Genomic DNA, 21,467 nt, shown 5'->3' with positions numbered 1-21,467 from the left:
AACGAAATTTATCCCAAAGCAAATATATAATAATTCTTTTCAAAAATTTAAAAGCATGATTTTTTTCCTGTGTGGTGATGTATTATATATCAAGTTATGATATATTTGGTGGAGAGATAATATATAAAGAACAAAACACTTGAAACTCTGCCATAAATACTATGTTCTTGTGTTTGTGTGTCTACGTGAGTGGGTGTGTAGGATGGGTACCCTATTCAATATAGATTTTTGTCTGGATTTTCTTCTTCACCTTCAGTACCATGAATACTGCCCATATAATCAACTATTCTTTGAAAAGATAACTCATAGCTACATAATATTCTTTTGGATAAAGGTGCCATTGCATGTCTGTACATCTACTATGCATTCAACATTATATTCTTTTCCAACCCAACTCAAGCCAAACAGTTTGATCCACACACTACAAGCCCCAGTCTTCCTGCACTACCTTCCATGCCCTGGGTAAATGTGACATGATTCTTACTGTCTCTGAGACTATCTACACGATGCCCACTTCACCTGTCTGTCTTTCTGGGGAACTCCTTGCCTCCTCATCCAGTGAGCCTAAAAATACCACGCTCAGCACCAATGAGGAATGTGTTAGAAACAAGAGGCTGAATTTTGGCTCTTTTATATTCGGAAGACTTGGTTTGCTGCCAAAGAAGTTGCTCTTCCTGGAAATTAAATTATTCTGTGTTACTGAAGGTAACGACTGCTATGTTACTCTAATGTTTGAAAGTCCAAATAAAATATTTGAGAGAGAAGAATAAAATTTATTTTAAGAAATGAGCTTTTTGTTTTTTGGGTTTTTTTTAGGTTGAGTAGTCATGCTTGAAGTCAAATCAAACATCATGTCTCTGGAAATTCAGTTTTTTTCTTCTTTCTTAATGGTGTCCATTATTGTTCCTATTCAAAGTTAAAACATGAAACGACAGCCAAACTCTAATTATCTACACTGAGGCAGAAAGTGATGTGAATAATAGCTAGCATGGGTCATTATTTATATACAGTTTGGGAAGTCAGATTCTGACACTGTCCTTTTTATGTCCAATTCACACCACTTACAAGGCCATCCAATTACTGACAGTCAAAGTCTAGCATGGGGAGTAAGGGAAGAAATGAGTTATTTTTAAGTTGGCAATACATAAATCAGCTGAATTTCATGGACCATACTCTATAAATCAGCCAGGGCATTGCACACTCCCCTGGTAATTCCTGTTATAGTGTCAAAATACCATAAGATATTTAAAGAGTTCAACCATCAAGCAAAATACCATTAAAGCTACTATATCCAGAATTCTACAACCAGAATTCTTTATAAACCATGTCAATAAAAGGAACACTTTTTCCCTACTGGTGATACTTCCTTCCAGGTGAAAGGAACTTAATTAATGTAACACTTCCGGCCTCTCCCCAGCCCTTGGTTTTCTCTGCCTCTGAAGAATAAAGGAAGCAGCTTGGCTAGCTTCTTCCTTCTTCCTCTGGAGATCTCCCTGCCTGCAGAGAGCAAGGCTTGGGCTCTAGAGCTCAGAACCAGCTCTGTCCCTGTGGGAAGGGAGGAGGGGAGGAAGGCCAGGGTCCTGGATGTCATTTGGCATCACATCAAGCTATACCTAATCAAAATGGATATTTCCCCCATGGTGGCCACCCCTTTATCCCTTTTTTCTTCCCACATCCCAACTTTTTTCAGAATCAGGGAGGGTTGGAGAGAGGGTTGATATTTACTGGGTTCCTTAGAGACACCACCGGTCCACATTTCTGCACATTTTATAATTTGAGGTAAATGCATACCTTTCTGTGATTTATGTTGTTGCATATTTAAGGGAGAAAAGATGACAATAAGCATTATAAGATTATGAAGATGCTTCTAAACCAAATCATAAATTATTCAAAACATGTGTACAAAATGCATTTTTCTTAATACATATATATCGAACCAAATGTCTAATGAAAGTTGTAATAATGACATCTATTAAGCAAAAAATGTTATTAATGAAAAATCTCCAGTCCTCACCTATTCAGGATAAATGTAATAACTAATTCCAATGATAGAATTAACTGTTCCCCATCATCTAATGTTATAAACTAAACATCCCATCTAGTAGCACACTCCGTATCATTCAAAACTTATAGAAACTTTGACACATAGTTATTTAACCAAACATAATCGGCTCACCCATGTACTTTGATCCAAAAAGCAGAACGGTCTTTTATGGTAACATGGATTTCACTCTGGTAACTTGTAACTGGCAGTTCCCACAGCAATACATAAATTTGAATATAAATACCCACATTTATCGTCAAAATGTTTTTCTGACTGAAGATAAATTAGCCTCCTGTTATACGGGTCACATTCTGTAACAAAGTCTAAGATTCATCCAAGCGTTATTATCATAAAAATTATGCTGAAGATCTCAGTTCTACCTCGCAGGAGCTGGGCAGAATCAAACCCAGAGGAGTTCAGCACTTCACTGAAGCAACTAAGAGGGAAAGGACAAGTGGAAATGACCATTTATTTTCAAAAAGGTACCAATGGACTCACACTTTTTTTTTCCCCCAAAAACTTGATTGTAATTGGGGGTGGGGTGTGTCTTCTCCTTATGCAATAAATAGAGCTGTTTAAGTTTCTTTTTTTCTTTGTCACAATGATTCTATGACGGGATTCATGCTCTGTGGTTCTAAACAAAGCGGATGTTTAACATCTGACCTCATGGAGAGGGATGTTTATTAAACTGTCTATAATATTCTTTGTACAATGTTCATCTTTGTAGAAAATTTGACTGTAATCAGGTGAATAGTATAACGCTAATAGAGAATATTAAAATTTTGCAATTTCTGACTGTTAGATTAGAATCTTTTTAAATAATGGTGCCAGGAGATATAATTTACTTCTTTTAGCTTAACTATTATATATTTTCATATGTAAAGGACTGGCATGTTGAAGAGCAGAAAACATATTTTATATGTACATCTACATAACACAGTAATAATATCAATAGTAGTAGGGAGAGAATATATCTATTTAATAGCCTTTGTTAGAGAGGGTCGTGGCTTTTATAACGTATTTAATAATACATAAATGAAGCATAAGTACTCATCCTAATATGTAGATATCCACCTCTTGTACCTGTACAAATATTTATAATTACAAGCCACTTATGCACTTACTTTACCCTAAAACCCTTTGAGATCCTGTGTTATTGTACTCATTTTTAAAAATAAGACATACAAATCTATTATACATTATTATTGACTATATTCCCCATGCTGTACATTTCATCCCCATGACTCGTTCATTTTGTTTGTTTATTTATTTATTGAATGTATACATTTATTTATCGTACCCATTTTACAGCTGAAAAAACCGAGCTAAAAATTGAGGATCACATAAATGGCCAAGGACACACAGCTTAGTAGAGACACAGCTGGGATCCATCCAAAGCCAGTGCTCTCTCTCACCTCTCCACTTACTCGAAGCAGAATCCAAAATAGCATTACATTATGATATATATATTCTAATATTATATATAAATATGTTAAATACTAAAAATATGACATATATATGTTATAGGGCGAAGCCCAACTTTTTCTCTAGAAATATATTTCTGACCTGAAATAACAAGTAATGGAATAAGTTTCAATATATGTAATTCATTTCACAGATAACTTTTCAGGAATCTCACCAAGGGACACAGGTGAATATTTGCCTAAGATGGAAAGCTTCTAGGAAGCATTGTTTCACTTAGTCATTATGTGCAGTGTGTCAAAAACTAATTGATACAGAGTGTAACTTCCATAGACTAATATAGCTAAGACATTTCCTACAAAGCAATTAACCATGATACAGAACTTCAAATTACACTCAGCTGCTACGCGATCAAAAGATAAACAAGTGGAGGTGTCATAACTACACATTTTTGTAATGAGTCTTAATATTTTTCATGGCCTAAAAGCACAGTATGGTGAAATATTTCTGTGAGATTCCTGGGCTGGAGGTACTATTTGTAAATATAACTGGATTCATTAAAGCCAAGCAGGCAGTTTATTAATCAGTAGGCTAGACTGGCACAGAATGTGATAGAAATTATTTATCTATGACATGTTTAATATTTTACATTAATATAAAAACCTGTTGCTTTGGCATATTATCAGATAAACTAAAGCCAGCAACAAGTATCATGAACTATTCTCCCTCAAATTAACTTTTCATCCCCAGCCATGTGACACTTATCACAAAGCCATCAAAGTACCATAGCCCTGAGAACACCTTTGGAATATGAGTCATGAAAACCATCATGGAAGCCAACTGAAGAATTTGGCTTGAAGGTGTATTTCAGCCCAGCAAAGACCCACTGTACTACGCCTTCAATGGAAGTACTGGATTTAAAAACACCTGTTGGTCTTCTCTTGATTATTTGTTCACCCTCTGAATTATGTGTGTTCAAGTTTAGGTACTCTCAACTATGTGGCATCTTTTAAAGATAAAAATCTTTATAAAAAAATAAAAACTTTTAGGAATAGTAATCTTAGCATAACCAATTCGCCACTAAATAAATTAAAATAAAGTTCACACAGAGAAATAACCATTAATGGGCATTCATATCTTCTGGGGATAATCATCAGAAAAAGAAAGAAAGAAAAAAAAAAAGAACACTTTTGGCAGTTCAAAATGGCAACAGTTCCTATTTTAGTTCAACTGACTTGTTATAACCAGAAATACTGGTCCATACAAACTATCCCTCACTTTATGGACAAATTACAATAAATTATTTTAAATGTAACTTTAGTATTTTCTTACCTAAAGACAACCTGATGAAATAACTCTGGAGAACTCTTCAACAATTCTACATAAATGCATACCATATAAAACAGAACTTTGAAAAAGCACAATAGAAACTGTCAAGTTCCAAAACATTGTCAGGAAAAGTACTGCGTATTCACTTACATGTCAAAAGTAATGTTATATTTGATAATATTATAACTTCATTTTAATTTTAAAGGTCACTATGAATGTGATATTATCCTTAGAAGTTATTTAACAAAATTACAGATCCCATTTTCAACTAATATCATCTGAATTCCTTTTTTCTCTCTGATGAACTATTTCAGTGGAAGAAAGAAGTGGCTTGTATTCTAATTGTGAAAGATGTGAATTTGCTGGAATTACTGTAATTTGACAGTGCATGAGTATTATTGCGAACAACGAAAACATTAGTGACATCTCTAATGATTAGATTCTACAACGACACAAACATACACCAAATTAAATAACTCCTTTCCACAAGACTATGACAATTTTGTTAGGGCAACGACCTCCTGTACTCACTACAATTGCTGTTCAATCAAGTACTATCATTTTCAACCCGCAATATAACATAAAACTCACACATCCGATACATGTAGTTTTTCCCACGCCCATCAGCTGCTCTCCGTGTGCACACATAGGCACAGAGTAATCTCTACTAGTCCTCTAAGAATCATGTTTAAAACTGAAACACTAGATTCAAAAGGAAAATTGAAAAGAGAAATGAATGTGTACGTCACCTATTGCTTCTTTCTGCAAGAAATCGGATATTAAAACAATGCAACAAGCACAAGAGTGTGTTCAGAGTGCTCTTGGAAAGTTCTGTGAATACGAATAAGGTGAAACTAAAGCAACATTGGTAAAACTAATCACAATCTTCTATTAACTCGAGCCATATAGACCTTGCTAGTCCTTCTGCGACGCTCAGCCTTGTTGGCTGTATAATTACAGGCTTCCCAAATTTCAACATCTAACTCCAGATGCAATCATCTTCATTCAAGCCCTGAGATCGTGTAACCCACCAATCAGCGAGGATGCCACCGAACGTTTTCCCCAAAACATTAAAAATGGATTCTGCATGTGGCAAAGAGATTTCACGGAGCTTTAAAGCATTGAGTCCATATTTGAGGATACCCACCCCTACCTGTCACACTTCTCATAGAGCAAGCCCCCCAGATGAGGCACAGGTTCAGCCCTGTAATTCGATATGAGTCATATCAAACACTCTTCCATGAGATTTTTAAAGTGGTACAGCTCTAAAGCCTTTTAATCCTGCAGGTGAACTACTAACAGCAAAGAGGTGAACTAAACTACCGTCAGTAGCCATGGTAATTTAAAGCTGCAGATGGAAAGATGCACAATGAGATAACTCTTAGGTAGTTTCAGCACCTCCCTATTTTCACAGAAGTCGTTGCAGAAAATTCCAAGCATCTTAAATATCGGTCACCTAGTTCTTAAAAGTGAAAATATATACACATCAGACCTGACACTATGGTTGTAACATATCCCTTTTCGAAACTAACGTTATTTGCTTGGTAACATTAGGCATGCATGCTTAAAAACACCTTTCAGAGCCAAAGCGAATCAGATCCGTTCAAGAGAAGCACGCAAGGGGAAAAAAAACATCTTGGAACCACAACCTGCCCATCTTTCTTTCCACACCCTTCACTACCCCAACATTCGCAGGGAAACACAACTTTAGGCATTTTTATAAGTGACTGTTCGTGGTGGGAACCACACACACAGACATCCACACACCCCAAAACCCCTCAGACTCTTTTCCTACCACACAGACCAGGGAGGCTGCACCACCTCTCTAGCGACTTAATTCGGAACGTAGTGGTTGGAACCAGCTGAGCAGCAATCGACGGAAACACAGTACACGCCAGAATGAGAGGAAGGTCGGCGAAAAAGAAAAGCAGCTTTGCTTTCGGCCATTAATTACCGATCACCCAAATATCGCCTAGCCACCTCCCACCCACATGCACAGCGTTCCGAACCTGGGTTTCAGGCGGCGCTTGCCGGAGCCTCGCTCTCTATTGTCAGGACGCAGAAGCCCCCGAAACCTGTGAATCGAGCTGCAAATGCTTCCTCTGAAACAGCTAAATATAGACCACAGGGGCTCTGGGTTTGGCAAGCAGCGGGAGACTGAAGAAACAGCCATGGACACATACGACTAAGTATTTCCATTTTGTTCTAGCCAAACATCGTAATGACATTGAACATAAGGGCGAAAGACTGGAGGGAAGTCCTCCCCACCCCCACCCGTCTTCTCCCGTATATTAGGGACGTCATGGATGCAACGGGTATATTCGGGAGGGTGGCAGGGAGCAGTATTGTTGGTGTTGCCCTATATACGCCTCCTCCGGGAGAGATGGGCGGCGGGGAGCGGGAGCACGCGGAGGAGCCACTTGGTAACCGCTCCGAGAAAGGCACTAACCCCGGCCCCCATTCCAGGCACAGCCGCCTTCCGAGAGGGGACCCGGCGCGACCGCGGTCCTCCCCCGGCTGGCAGGACCGCGCAGCAGCCGCCGCCGTCACCTGCCGGCCGGGAGCAGCCGAGGACCAACCCCCACCGGCGGCGAGGCGGAGGAGGAGGAGGAGGAGGAGGAGGAGGCCGACGCCGAGCAGGATGCGCCTGGCCCCAGCAGCCCGGCGGAAGGCAACTCACCGAACGGCGCGGCGCCCGATTGCCTCCTCGCGAACATGCACCCGCCACCAGCGACAGCTTCTCAGTCCGGGGAAAGGCGTGCGCGCCGCCGCCCGGCTTCAGGGCAAGGTCCTGACCTTGCCCAACTGCAGCATCTTCCGCTTTTGTTGTCTGAGCGCGGCCGCGGGACAAGGGATGCCGGCCGGGAGCAGGGGCGAGCGCCGCGGGGGAGAGGCGGCTCCCGACGCCAGTGCGCGGCGCCCGGCCCGGCGGCCCCTCCGAGCGCAGCGAGCGCAGCGCCCCCTGCCCGGCTCCGCGGGCTCCGCGGGCTCCGCGGGCTCGGGGCTCCTGCGGACTCCCGCCGGCTCCTCCGGGTTCCTCCCGGCTCCTCGGGGCTCCTCCGGGCTCCGGGCGCCGCCGCCGCCGCCGGCCGGCCGGGCTGGGAGAACCGCCGCCGCCGCCGCGCCCGCCGCTCCGCTCGGCCGGCTGCCGCCGCGGGCGCGAGCCTGAGGCCGCCGCGGCGCCCGGCGCCGAGCGCTCCCGTGCTGCGCCCCGCGCGCGGCCCGCGCCACCTGTGCCGCCGCCGCCGCCGCGGGCGAGGCTCCTCCCGCGGCGCGCGGCAGCCTCAGCCTCCACCTATACCTCAGCGGCCGGCTCGGGCGCCCGGCTAGTGAAGCAGCGTCCGCCCCGCCGCCCGAACCTGCCCTGGGTGCCGAGCATGCCCAGTGCCGCCGCGAGAGCGCCGCGCTTCGCCGCGCGCATTCCACTTCTCCTGGTTTTCGCGGCAGCAGCGGCAGCAGCAGGAGAGAGGGGAGGAGGCCGCGGGTTGGGAGAGGGCCGAGCATCCTTGCGAACGCACACTCCGGCCCTCAGATGGGCGGATGCTCGCGAACCCGGCGAAAGCTGGGAAAGACCCGAGGAAAGCCTGGAACCCGGGGTTAGAAAGGTGCTCATAGGGCCAGTGCCTTCATTTACGTGCAAGATGCTGACAGTTTATGGTGGTCTGGCAGATGTCAGCGTGCAAACAAAGGGCAGGGATGGAGGGGGTTCTAAGATAGCATGTGTGTGCGTTGGGGCAGGCGGCAGGCTGAACGTGACTGCTGCTGGGTGGAGATGGAGGCTCTCAAATCCTGTGGTTCTAGAGCAAAGAAGGCAGGGCACCCATCTCCGGTCTTCCCCACCGCGTCTGTCCAATTTCTGTCACTTCCAGTGCTTCGATTAAACATGCTTTTCGCGGGTGGAGAGACTTTCTCCTTAAACGAAATCCCTCTGGTTTTGAACCTGGAAGTATGTAACTTCCTGCGAGAAAGACCTTTGTCTAGTCTGGATCTTGAATGGATCGTAGTGCTAAATTCGCCTCCTCCTCCAGCGCCGCCTCTTCTTTCTTCCAACTTCCGCACCTCTGCCACCTTGTCTTCCTCCTCCCCTACCCCCTCTCCCAGGCTAAGATGAAAGCCCTCACCCGTTTCTTCCCCCAAAGTCTTCCTATACCCCCTGTATTGTTCTTGTCACTTTCAGATTGGTTTTCTGTGTCACCTCCCGGTTTGACAGCTCGTTGGCTCCATGGGGACTTCTATTTGCCTCTCTTTGCTGTGAAATACAGCAAGTAGCATCACCGCAGTGAACAGTGAAAAGTCTTGTTAGAGAACAAGACCCTTGTGCCAAGGAAGTCCTCTGGGCCTTCGCCCGTGTCCCTCGGTTTTGGAAGCCATGACGGGGCTCGCCCCTGTTGCAATTACAAGACTTGGGCAGGCAGAGCGCAGCGTGCCCGGGGACCAGGGCAAACACCCTTCCTAACGATGCCACCGCGCACCATCCCTGACCCTGTGGATCCTAGACTGTCTGAGGTTGTGATCTTCTCCACTCCTCCCCTCCCCAGAGCTGGTTTCCGAGACACAGATAAGCATGGCAGCATACAGGAAGTTGTCATCAGAGGGATTCCAGGGGCTTGTGATTCTCAGAAACAAAGTACTTCTCTTTTGTGTCAGAAGAGATTATCCAACAAAGTTAAATGACCTGAACATTTATCCCAGGCTATTCTCTAGCATACTTTGGAGGAAGTTAAAATTTGAAGTAAGAGCAAAGGAGAAGTGTTTAGACAGGTTAAACGGGTAGAAATATATGCAAGGGGCAAGATTAAGCAAGGACTTTTGACAACAGTGCAAATGTATATTTTTAATCCTCCTACCTCAAGGCTGGATAGGCATATATAGGCTTGGTCTCACCTCCAAAAGTAGTTCTTCAGCCTGGCTCCAAGTTTTAAAGCTGGCTCTATGTTAAAGTACTTCTGACCTGGGGCTTCCCTGGTGGCGCAGTGGTTTAGAATCTGCCTGCAAAGGCCGGGGTGACGGGTTCGATCCCTGGTCGGGAGAGATCCCACGTGCCGCAGAGCAACTAAGCCCGTGCACCACCACTGCTGAGCCCACAAGCCACAACTACTGAGCCCACGTGCCACAACTACTGAAGCCCGTGCGCCTGGAGCCCGTGCTCTGCAACAAGAGAAGCCACTGCAATGAGAAGCCTGTGCACCACAACGAAGAGTAGCCCCCGCTCGCCACAACTAGAGAAAGCCGTGCACAGCAACAAAGACCCCAAAATATAAATAAATAAATTTATTTAAAAAAATATACTTCTGACTCCTCTGAGGGAGGACACTGCTGGGCCATTTTTCAGCAGATGTTGAACTGTATTTTTTATTTTAGTTCTCAGAAAGGCAGTTCAGTTACTGTGGAGTATTTGGTACAAGACTAATTAGCAGTGCTGTATCCATTAGGCCACATTATACTTTAAAGGATATTCTTTGTTTTCACCGTAGCTTTGGTCAGATTTTTAGAAAAAAAAATTTTAACCTGTACTCCTCTTTGCATCTTTTAACTCAGGAAGTCTTGGGCGGGGGGTGGGGGGGGGAATGCAGACTTGGAGGGTAGGTCAGTTCCACTTTGGATTAAATTTGAAGTAGGTGTACAGATACCATTCACAGCAAATACAGGTGTCTTTTATGCCCGTATAGATCTAAGTTAAGAAAATAATTTTCTAAAGTTTTTGAGAGTTATTTTTGAGCTGAGCAATAGCAAACCCTATTCACTAATTGCATGCCTTGGAAATGACCCGTAGGCAGTCCCTATAGACTTCTTTAGAGGGCAGATGATTTCTGTTCTTCTAAAATAATTTGTAACTGAAGATATTAGTAAATGCACAATTTGATAATATTGAAATATAAAATAAAATGATCCTGGGTAGTGTTAGATCTTGGAATGACTCACTGCTGCCATCTTTTGCCTCCTGCTTCTGATGGTTTCTGTGAAAAGGAATATTCTGAATTCCCTAGTTCACCATGAGACCAGAAAATTATTAACGTATTATTTTCGAATTATAGTACTCAATGCTAAAAGGGAAATTTTTACTGTTTCTTCTGTTTCTACATCAAAAGAGTTATGTGATACAGAAATCAAATCTAAATACTGAGTGTTCTACCTCTGGATTTTTCAGATCACTTCAAAATGTGAAGCAAATATATTTTATATGGGAATTTTACTTATTTTTTTAGGAATGAGACCAAATAGCTTAAAATATTCTTATACATTAATGTATCATATTTTATACTTCAAAATATGCCAATTTTAGGAGAGTGACACTCTTGTTTGATTCGAAGTGATTTAAATATAGCGATGTAACTTGCCATTGAGGTTCAAATAGAAGATAGTATTCCTGTAATTTTTAAAGTGAATTACCTACTGGATAAACAAGTGGAAATTTCTCAAGTTGGAAAGTTAAACTATGTGAGTGACTGTTGTTGCCGTCCAGCATTTAAACAGAGAGAGTAATGATACTCCTTTAAAATTTGCAATTTAAATTTCAAATCAAATTCTCTAAAATAGGAACAAAACTATATATATATATATATATATATATATATATATATATATATACATATATATGGCTAATAAGCACTGTTACTGGTCATAAAAGTATGCATTTGTTACTAGAGAATGTTATTAAAAGACTTTCAAAGTAAGTTAACTAATTTGAATTAACCATTATAATTAAGACCAATGTGTGGGTTATTTCATTATTTGATTTGAAACCTCGCCCTTTCACACAAACTACCTTTTACTGCTGCTACTCTTCATGTGATGGTGTCATTCATTCATTCACCAGCAAACGTTTATTGAGCATCTACTGTGGTTCAGACACTGGATAAAATTTGGAGAATCAATAGCACACAATAGGCAAGAAAACTAAATCCCTGTCATTATGGAATTTAATTATAAATTGGGGTTATTAGATGATGGGAGAAAAGAAAACACTGACGAGGTAACCACACTCATATAGCCTCATTTCTTTCTAATTGTCTATATGCTTATGGTGTTGATGATTCTTTTTAATCAATGTCTTTCTTTCCATGTTTTCTCATTGTTTTTGCCTCTTCCAGGAATTTCGTGTTTTATGCCAGGACATGGGTAGCATGGTGAGGAAATAGGACCTAAAGTACTGAAGCAAAGCAAGAAGAGGGATACAGCGAGTGTGTTCAGGAAGGGCTGAGGTTCTTGGAGATACAATGGAACAGGAGTGAACCCAGTGAAGGAATCAAAGAGCAGTGAGGGATCTAACGAAGGCCCCTACATGTATCAAAAGTTACAGCCTAGTATTAAAATGTCTAAATCCAATGTAGGCTGGTCAGGCGTGGAGAAGGTCAAGCATTACTGATCAGAACTGGGCAATGAGTCAGAAGTCTAGGTCAACAGGCATTGGTGAATTACATATACAGAAAGAAAACATCAAATTATGGAGTGTGGACCTGGACACAGGATCTTAATAACAGGCATTGGTAACAAGGAGAAATAAATGTTATGCTATGATTTATCAGCAATGCTTATAAATTTAATGGACCTCTAGAAGATGAACGAATTGACTCCCCAAATTGGCTGGCTTGATACCTACAGACAAAGAATAGGAAGGAGAATCCTGTAAAATAAGATCCAAAGAGTGGACCAGGGAAGTTCTTATCAAGGTTCATCCAGACTTTCTAGATAAATTTTAAGGCAGAGTTGATTTACTATAAAAATTTCATCAACAAAATTTCAGTTTTTACACCAGACATCTAGGTCAATGGTTCTTAATGGAAGCATTACTGTTTCCATTTTAGAAATGTGTAAGAGGGTATTTTCTTATTGTCACTAGCAGTTTGTGGTCACGAACCACACATTTTAAGCATTCTGCAACATATGTGACAATCCCACAGGAGGAAGGATACAGGAATCTTGTATCCCTCACAGCTTTTCATCCATGTTGTTAAGAACCTGTTCACACGTAACTAAGCCTACTACATTACTCCATTTTACATAGAAGCAAGAAAAATTTTTGCATGCTTTTAATATAACTTGAATTTTGCAGGAATGCTATTAAGATGTAAATTCTGGAAAGATTTAACATTGTTTTGTTCAGAAATTGACCAAGGTTTGTTCAGAAGATTAAGAACAGTGTCACCAGTAGTATGCATCTCACCAAAAGAAGACTCCTGTATCAGTCTGTTGTTATAGCCATTATCATTTTGGTAATGCTACATGTAGGGAGAAGTATCTGACTATTTGGTTAGCTCTTCAAACCTAGTTGTGACCACGCATTTACATCAAGAAAAACATAATATTTTATTTTAAATAACTTTCCTTTTGTTTCTTCTCTATATTTATCTTAAAGTATTGTGTAGGCCCTTAAAAATCAGTTAATATCTGTGAATTTCTTGTCAAAATAGCAAATTAAGCATTATACAATATTTGTTATAGAAATAAGGCATGGGGTTTCAATAGGTTTGAGAATGAAATATCTAAATGATTCACTTAGGAAAATCAATAGTTATCTATTATAATCATGTATACTGTAGCCCCAGGAAGGGAAGCTGGGTTCATTAACAAGTTTGGACCCCACCAAACATGTTAATTATTATTCTATTATTTTTATAGTGTAAAAATTATAGTTAATGATTAATCACATACATAGGCCTCAAATTTGGCATGCATGCATAGGAAGAATCTACAAATTAGTCCTGATTTTCCCTCAATCTTACAGCCTCAGATTCAGCTTCTTCCCTGAATCCCAAATATTTGTTGATATCACCATTTATTGTGTTGTTTTGCCTTAGAACTTTGATTTGGCCTTTCAAATTTATTTATCCTCTACTTTCTCTATTCACTCTTCTAATTAAGCCAAACTAATCTAATTAAGTCCAAATCGCTGTTGGTTACCTTCCCAATATCTATCTTCCCCATCTTCCTTTTGTACAGGACCCAAATTTTGTTTGGAGAGGCATGTGACCACCTATGAAACAACACTTCTGAGACTTCCCTGGTGGCGCAGTGGTTAAGAATCCACCTGCCAATTAGGGGACACGGGTTCAAGCCCTGGTCTGGGAAGATTCCCACATGCTGCGGAGCAACTAAGCCCCTGCACCACAACTACTGAGCCTGCGTGCCACAACTGCTGAAGCCCATGCACCTGGAGCCCATGATCCACAAGAGAAGCCCACACAATGCAACAAAGAGTAGCCCCCGCTCACCGCAACTAGAGAAAGCCCGCACACAGCAACCAAGACCCAACACAGCCAAATAAATAAATAAATAAATTTATTAAAAAAAAAAAAAAAAACACTTCTCAGCTTCTATTGCTGCTGCATGTCATCTGTCATCAAGACAAACATGAGAGTCTAAGGGAGTGTTCAGAGATCAGTTTGATTTTGTGGAAAATTCCCCAATGTTGCTTGTTCATTCCTTGTTCCCACGGTCTGAAATGCAGACTGCAGGCTGGATTTGGACCTGCCACATTGCAACTGGGAATTTTCCATAGAATGAGAGCCACAGACCAAAGGTGGCTAAACCTAAAATAGAAGGATGTTGAAAGTTTCCTGAAGCCGCTGTACCAGCTTGGGACTTCTACTCCCTGAGCTTCTTATTATGGGAGAAAAATTAACCTTTATTTGGTTAAGCCATTGTAGTAGGTTTCTGTTATGTGCAGCCAAATGCAATCTCGGATACATATGTTCGTAATCTCGCCCCTCTGCTTACTACAGCTGTTATCACTTTAAGTATTTCCCTTGCAATATATTTCTATGAAATTTAAATTTTTTTCAGTGAAATGAGTACATGAATATGGTTGGAAATTACACGTATTAGAAGATAAATCAATGATTAAAAAAATCTAATATAGGATGAGATTTTTGTCACTGACCAATAAATGAAGTCATGTTCAAAGTTTTGCAAAATGAGTCCACCCTACATAACCCAATGATTTTAACACAATCTCCCAAAATGAATAATGATTTTCAGTTTCTGGGTCTCCTTAATGTTTTCCACCATTCCAATGTTACTCTTAAGTTTGTATAGAGTTCACATTATGAAATCAATTTACTCATTAAAATTCTTGAAGATCTCATTTTACTACCTATTTTTTAGGTAGTATAAGCAAAATTTTGCTTCTTAGATTATTGTGAGAATTACATGAATGAATCAATCTATGGCAAACAAATGGCTCTATGCCTAGCATACAGTGAGCAACTAATAAATTATGGAGACTATGAGTGATGACATTCAAATGCCCTTTTACTCCTGCTGTTTTAGCTGCTATAGCAAAGCACACCTATTATCTGATTGTTCGTATCTTATTCAGTCATCAAGACACAGAGGTGATACACTCTTGTCAATGAATGCTTTTCATATTCATTATTCCTAATAAGCATTAACTGCATTTCTTCCACATGCAGATAAGTATATCTTGTAGACTAATGATGAGAGTTTACACTGATCTTCATTTTGTAAACCGGCTGTGTTTATTGCTTTCACTGAATTTTTAGGAATTCCAAGATGCATAACATCCAGACCAGAGTCAAGTAGCTTTCCTCTTTGTTATATTTCATGATGGTATATATCTTATATGCATTAATTGGGTATTGTATACAATTTATCACTTTAGTTTATCTGTTGATAATAATGTTATCGAATAGTTCCCACATTCTCTAAAATTTTGTCTGTGTACATGGAACATGTACATGGCTGGTTAGACTTTATATTTCCTGCAGTCATACCCATCAAGCTTGCAGAATTGTTGGGGATGAATTTTCCAAATAACTGAACATTAAGTTTGTGTAAAATTTTGCTTGTTTTAAAAGCAACAAATTCTCATAATAAATAAATCAGAAAATTCAAAAAATTATGAAAAAGAAATAAAATCATAATCACATGACCCAGAACTAAAACAGTTTTTAAAATTATAGTCCACAAATGTACATCCTCTTATTCAGTTAAAATTATATTCTTGTAATTTTCCCATTTCATTTTTATGACTATACTTTCTTATTATAAGGTTATTAATTATATAGCCAATCTTCTATTTTATACATTTGGCTGTTATTACATGAATTCTTCCATGATAATAAAGTTTCAATTAAGACTGTTTTCGCAAGTTGTTGGAAATGATAAACATCCCAATTGAAAAATAGATCAAACTTCTATTTCTGATTAAGATGGAATCACTTGTGGCAGCCCAATGCTTCTACTGAAAATAATTATAATTAGTGAATAAAAACCAAAAATATTTCTCTAAAGTATCAGAAATCTGCTGAAGCAAAAATGACTAGAGGCTCCAAGATTTCAGACAGGGGAGGATATGGAGGGTTGAACTGATGCTGTATATCTGCTTTTTCCCTGGAACCTTTACCAATATTGGATGCAGTGAAAGAGGCTGAGTTTTGAGAATTTTCCTGGGCAGAGGGTCATCGTTTGAGACACAGATGCAAGCAGAGGGTTTGCTGATCTCCTAGGGCTTCAAATTAAAACCTAATCAAGATCCCAGTGAGAAGGGGAAAACACAGAGAGAACTGAGGCTGAAACATGGCTGATTTTCCCTTCAAAAATTTGCTAATTTCTGAAACTGCATTGGGCTAAAAAGTTAAGAAAAGAGCCTCTGAATATCAGAATATAATTTTAACAGTCTTGTTATGCAGAAGAGAAAAACATTTGCATCCAAGATCTTCCTGAGATAGTGTCTTGGGAAACTCATCAAGTTTTAAGTTAAAAATTACTAGAAGGTTGCTCTCTGAGAACTGGGAAAAACAGAGATAGATGGACACTTAACAGTGCTGTGATCCCAGCTAAATTCAGCTAAAAGTCCCTGATTACATTAGAGGTGACCAGGTCATCTATTTGACTAAAAGAGAAAAGAGTGAACCCTTTCAGGCAAAACTCCACAATTTTTAATCTACAGTGTCCAATATTCAGTAAAATTTATTATGCAAGGATAGGAATAAACGACCAATAGCCAATCAACAAAACTATGATAAAAATAAAAACATAGGTGACCCAGATATTGAAATTAGCAGACAAGATTTTTAAAATAATAATGATCAATATGTTCAAGAAAATGTAGGAATGTAGGCATAAATAGAGAAAAACATGAAAAGATGGAGAAGTTCACCAGAGAATTGGAATCTATGAGAAAGAATCCACTGGGAATTCCAGAACTTAAAAATATAACAACTGAAATTAATTTTAATAATAAATTTAATTTAACACATTATATGCAAAATATTATCAAATGCACATGTAACATTTGACAAAATCTATCACATGCTGGATTATAAAGCAAGTCACAACAAGTTTGAAATGTTTGGAATCATTCAGAGCATATTCTCAGACAGTTGTGGAATTAAGTCAGAAATCAATAACTATTGTGGTGATCATTTCATAATGTATAAAAGTATTGAATCACTATGTGGTACACATGAAACGAATATAATATTGCTTGTTAATTATAACTCAATTTAAAAAATAGAAAGCAGAAAATTCTCCCTGTTAGGAGATTAATCTATACTACTTCAGAATAAATCTACTTAAGAAGGTTGAATTATATTCACATAAATGATAAGCATATGTATATCAAAACCTGTGAGATGCAACTATGACATCTTTAGAGTATCCATAAAACCTATTATGTCATGTACAAAATATATGAACTACAAGAAGTTCCAGGTATTGGACAGCAGTCAATGTGAGGCTGAGGTCCTTCAGAGAGAGGATATTTACAAAGGATGTCCTACTTTTATACTGGTTTTCTTCCTAGGAAAATTTTCTGGGGTGTGGTGCATTTATATAGAATGCAAACAAGAGCAGTAGTTTCACTGGACAGAAAAGGCAGATATCAGAGTCGGGGGTTACTAAGCTGGTTGTGATCTGGAAGAGAGGGTACTTGAAAAGGAGGAGTCATGGATAGGGAAATCCAGAAGTTTCCATTGAGCTCCCTCTTGGGTGTCTTGACCAAATCCTGGATTCATTAGAGTGGCACAAGGCACATAAAAGCTAGGTAGAGAGTAACTGCTGGGAGGCAGCAAGCTGAGCAGAGAGCCTGGAACTTGTTTTGTACTATGGAGACTTGGGTGGTCAGGCCTAAATAGAGTAGAAAATCTTTATGAACAAATCAAAGATTGAGTTGAGATATCAGGTTAAAGAGTGTATGGACTGAATTCTGTTCTCTCAGAATTCATATGTGGGAACCTTAACCCCCAGTGTGACTGCATGTAAAGATGGAATCTTTAAAGAGGTAATTAAGGTTAAATAAGTTCAGAGGGATTGGGCTCTAATCCAATAGGACTGGTGTCCTTATAAGAGAAGGAAGAGATAACCACAGATGTCCACACACAGAGGAAAGGCCATGTGAGGACATGATGAGAAGGCGGGTATATGCAAGTCAAGGAGAGAGACCTCAGAGAATCTCATCCTGCTGAGACCTTGATCTTGGACTTCCAGCCTTCAGAAGTGTGAGAAATTAAATTTCTGTTGTTTCAGCCACTCAGTATGTGGGATTTTGCTATGGCAGTCCTAGCAAACTCATACAAAAAGTAAAGCTAGCTGCACGTTAGGACTGAGGGCTACAATCTAGAAGTATGGGGGAAAAAAAAGAAAAAAATGTAATAGACCTCTTTGAAGAAAGCCTAAAACCAGAGCATGACAGATCAACATATCCCATTGGATTTAACTGTCTGCCAACATAAAACAGTATTTTTTGAGGAAAAATAATGTAACCCAGTGCCTCTTCAAGATATTATCTGAATTTTTCAGAATGCAATAAAAAACACATTATGTATGGAAAGAAGAAGGGGAAAGAACCATACAGAGAAAGAAGGAAAAGGACTCATCAAAATAAATTTGTTGAAAACTAAAACGATTTAAAAACCTTAAAAGCAGTTAGAGAAAAACAATACATTCATAGAGGAAAATAACAATTGGGAAAAACCCATAGATTTCTCAGAAGAGGTACGGAAGTATAAAACAATGGAACAAGTCTTTAAAGAAACAGAAAGAAAAGAATATCAACCCAGATTTTGAAATTCATTGAAAATATCCTTTGGGCATGAATGGCAAAATAAAGATATCCTCAAATGAAAGAAAACAAGAAAATTCATTACTAGCAGTCTTGCTCTAATAGAAAAGTTAAAGGAAGTTCTTCAGGCTGATAGGAAATATCAGAGGAAAACTTGAAACTTTAGGAAGTAAGGAAGAGCAACAGAAATAGTAAATATCTGGACAAATACAAAAGACTATTCTCTCCTCTTAAGTTAGGTTATAGATATATGACTGTTAAAAACGAGACTTCTAACGTTTTCTGGTGTGTTTTTTGATTTACATAAATGTAACACATTTAGCAACTATAACATAAATGTCAGTTGGCATTTATGCTTATATGGTTGCAAGGTTTCTATGTCTTCATTGAAGTAGTGCATTATTTCCCCTAGCAACCAATAATAAAAATAATACAAAGAGATATTGCTAGAAGAACAATAGACATGTTAAAATAGAATATTAAAATATTCTAAGTAATCCAAAGCAGGGTAGGCAAGGGGAAACAATGGAACAAAAAAGAAGGAACAAATAGAAAAAGAAAATAAATTGGTACATCTAAATTCAACCATATTAATAATTATGTTAAATGTTAATTGTTCAGACACTCCATTTAAAAGCTGAGTAACAAGGAACATCCTACTAGAGACTAAATACAAAGGTAGAAAAATATTGAAAGTAAAAGATGAAAAAAGATCTACCACACAAAAGTAAGCAAAAGAATGCTATAGTGTCTATAAAATGAACTTTAAGACAAAGAGAATTTACTGAGATAAAGAGGAACATTTCATAAAGATAAAAAAGATTAGGATTGAATGAGTGATACACCTTTCTTCTGTCTGACTGGCAAAGAGGGAAATTTGGAAGGGGGAGTAGGGAAGAAAGCTCTCCTTTTATACAACAATCATAATATGGGGTTATAATATTTTTTAAAGAACATATATGGAAGTTGATTATATGGAAAGCAACTTCCTTAAACTGAACAGGACCCTTGGAAAGTCAGTGTGTACCACTAGGAATAAAAGTATACGGATATAATCTTAAAATGATTGATTGTGCATGTGATTATGGAATATTTATAACACCCACATATAGCTATATAAAATATACAAAAATATGTAAAATGTAATCACTGAAATGAATTTAGTAATAATAGGCATAATAATTAAAACAGTTTTACCATGCCAATATGCCACTATCAAATTTGCTAACTCTTCTTCACTTATAATATTCAGTGTTGGTTAGAATGGAAAAATGCTAATAAAATGCACATTTATCATAACAGTTTTAATGGTTAGTTTGCAGTATATGACAAGATCCTGAAAAACATTGCAAACTTTGTCTATGTTGTGTAAAATGTTTTTGAAGGGCATATTTCTTTTTTTATTAAGCAGAGCATGGCAAACAGTCAAACCTTTCTATGATTACTTAGAGCAATAATTTAAATGTTAATGCACTTAAGAGGCCATGATAGTCTCTGGTGTCCTTGTTGTAACTCTTGCCCCCATTTGAAATGATCCTGGTCTCTGAACATCTAGCCATAACCAAGCAAGAACTTATCAATATAGGTTACATGAGTGCCTCTGCTTTCACAACACACACGCATGCATGCACGCACACACGCAAAATTAAGATACCTATCTCGTTTCGTCACAGAGTCTCTGCTCTGGTAGAGATCACGAGACTTCCTTAGGACTTTTCTATCTTTATTTTTCCAGGACATATAATAAAATATTTTGCAAAACACTTCCAGACCAAAAAGAATGAAAAATACTGAGCAGAATGATTTTGCTGTGGAGTGGATTTCTGGGGTTGTTTAATGGATAGATGTCAATCAGAAAAGAGGTTTCTGAGTGATTTGCAAGTGACCTTGCCCTGTTTCATACTGTAAGCTCATAAAAGTAAACGAAGGCACAGAAAGCATAATATGAGGTTGGACATGCAAGAAATAAAAATCAAAGGATTGAAAGAGAGCATAAAGTTTCAGGACATATTTCAGGAGATGAACACAGTGGTCTAAAATTAACAAAATGAAATTCACTGCAGAGAAACATAAAGTCCTTCCCTTAGGTTAAAACAATGGTACGAACAAGTCCAGCTTGGGATGTCATAGATTCTGGACACTGATCCCCTGTACCAGGCCTGTACTGGCTGCTCCCAGACCTTGGTAACATGAGTATTCATGGAACAAACTGATACACATGCCATTCGATCTGTTTAGGGAAATTTCCTTCCAGTGCCTTCAAGGGAAGATTGAATTTCCTAACTATTGCAAACTGCTGCTAATTCTATTCAGAGGTGAGCATCAGTGACACCAGCTAATCTAATTCCCCACCAGCTTGGAAAGCTATCTTCATCCTAGTATGGACATGAAAATTAAGCCCCATTACAGTCTACTATACCTAGCAGACCTCTGACGCCACCTGGGTCCTCTTCAGTCACTTAGCTGTGACTCTCAGCACTGCCATCCCCAGCTGTCATGTAATATTCAAACCCTCTGGTCACTTTGCTTCTCATTAATTGGCACCCTCTCACCATTCTGTGTACTCCTCTGGAATTTTTGGCTTAACACAATTAAACCCTCCTACATTATTATTTTTAATTAGTTTTAATTTTATTATTAAAATTCATT

At 39.2% G+C, this 21,467-nt stretch overlaps 1 protein-coding gene across 1 annotated transcript in view; it reads right to left on the bottom strand.

Moving 5' to 3' along the window:
* Positions 1 to 7,851, bottom strand: part of CTNND2 (catenin delta 2) — a 943,287-nt gene extending 935,436 nt beyond the window's left edge. Inside the window, exon 1 of the mRNA XM_082458356.1 lies at positions 7,476 to 7,851. Within this exon, the coding sequence (XP_082314482.1) occupies positions 7,476 to 7,512 (37 nt within the window). The 5' untranslated portion in view covers positions 7,513 to 7,851. The remainder of the gene's footprint in view (positions 1 to 7,475) is intronic.
* Between the last annotated feature and the right edge of the window lie 13,616 nt (positions 7,852 to 21,467).

The sequence above is a fragment of the Balaenoptera physalus genome (assembly GCF_965194825.1).
Source record: "Balaenoptera physalus genome assembly, chromosome: 3".
Classification (NCBI taxonomy): Eukaryota; Metazoa; Chordata; class Mammalia; order Artiodactyla; family Balaenopteridae; genus Balaenoptera; species Balaenoptera physalus.
Note: the sequence above shows the minus strand (reverse complement) of the source record. Positions and strands in the feature narration are given on the sequence as shown.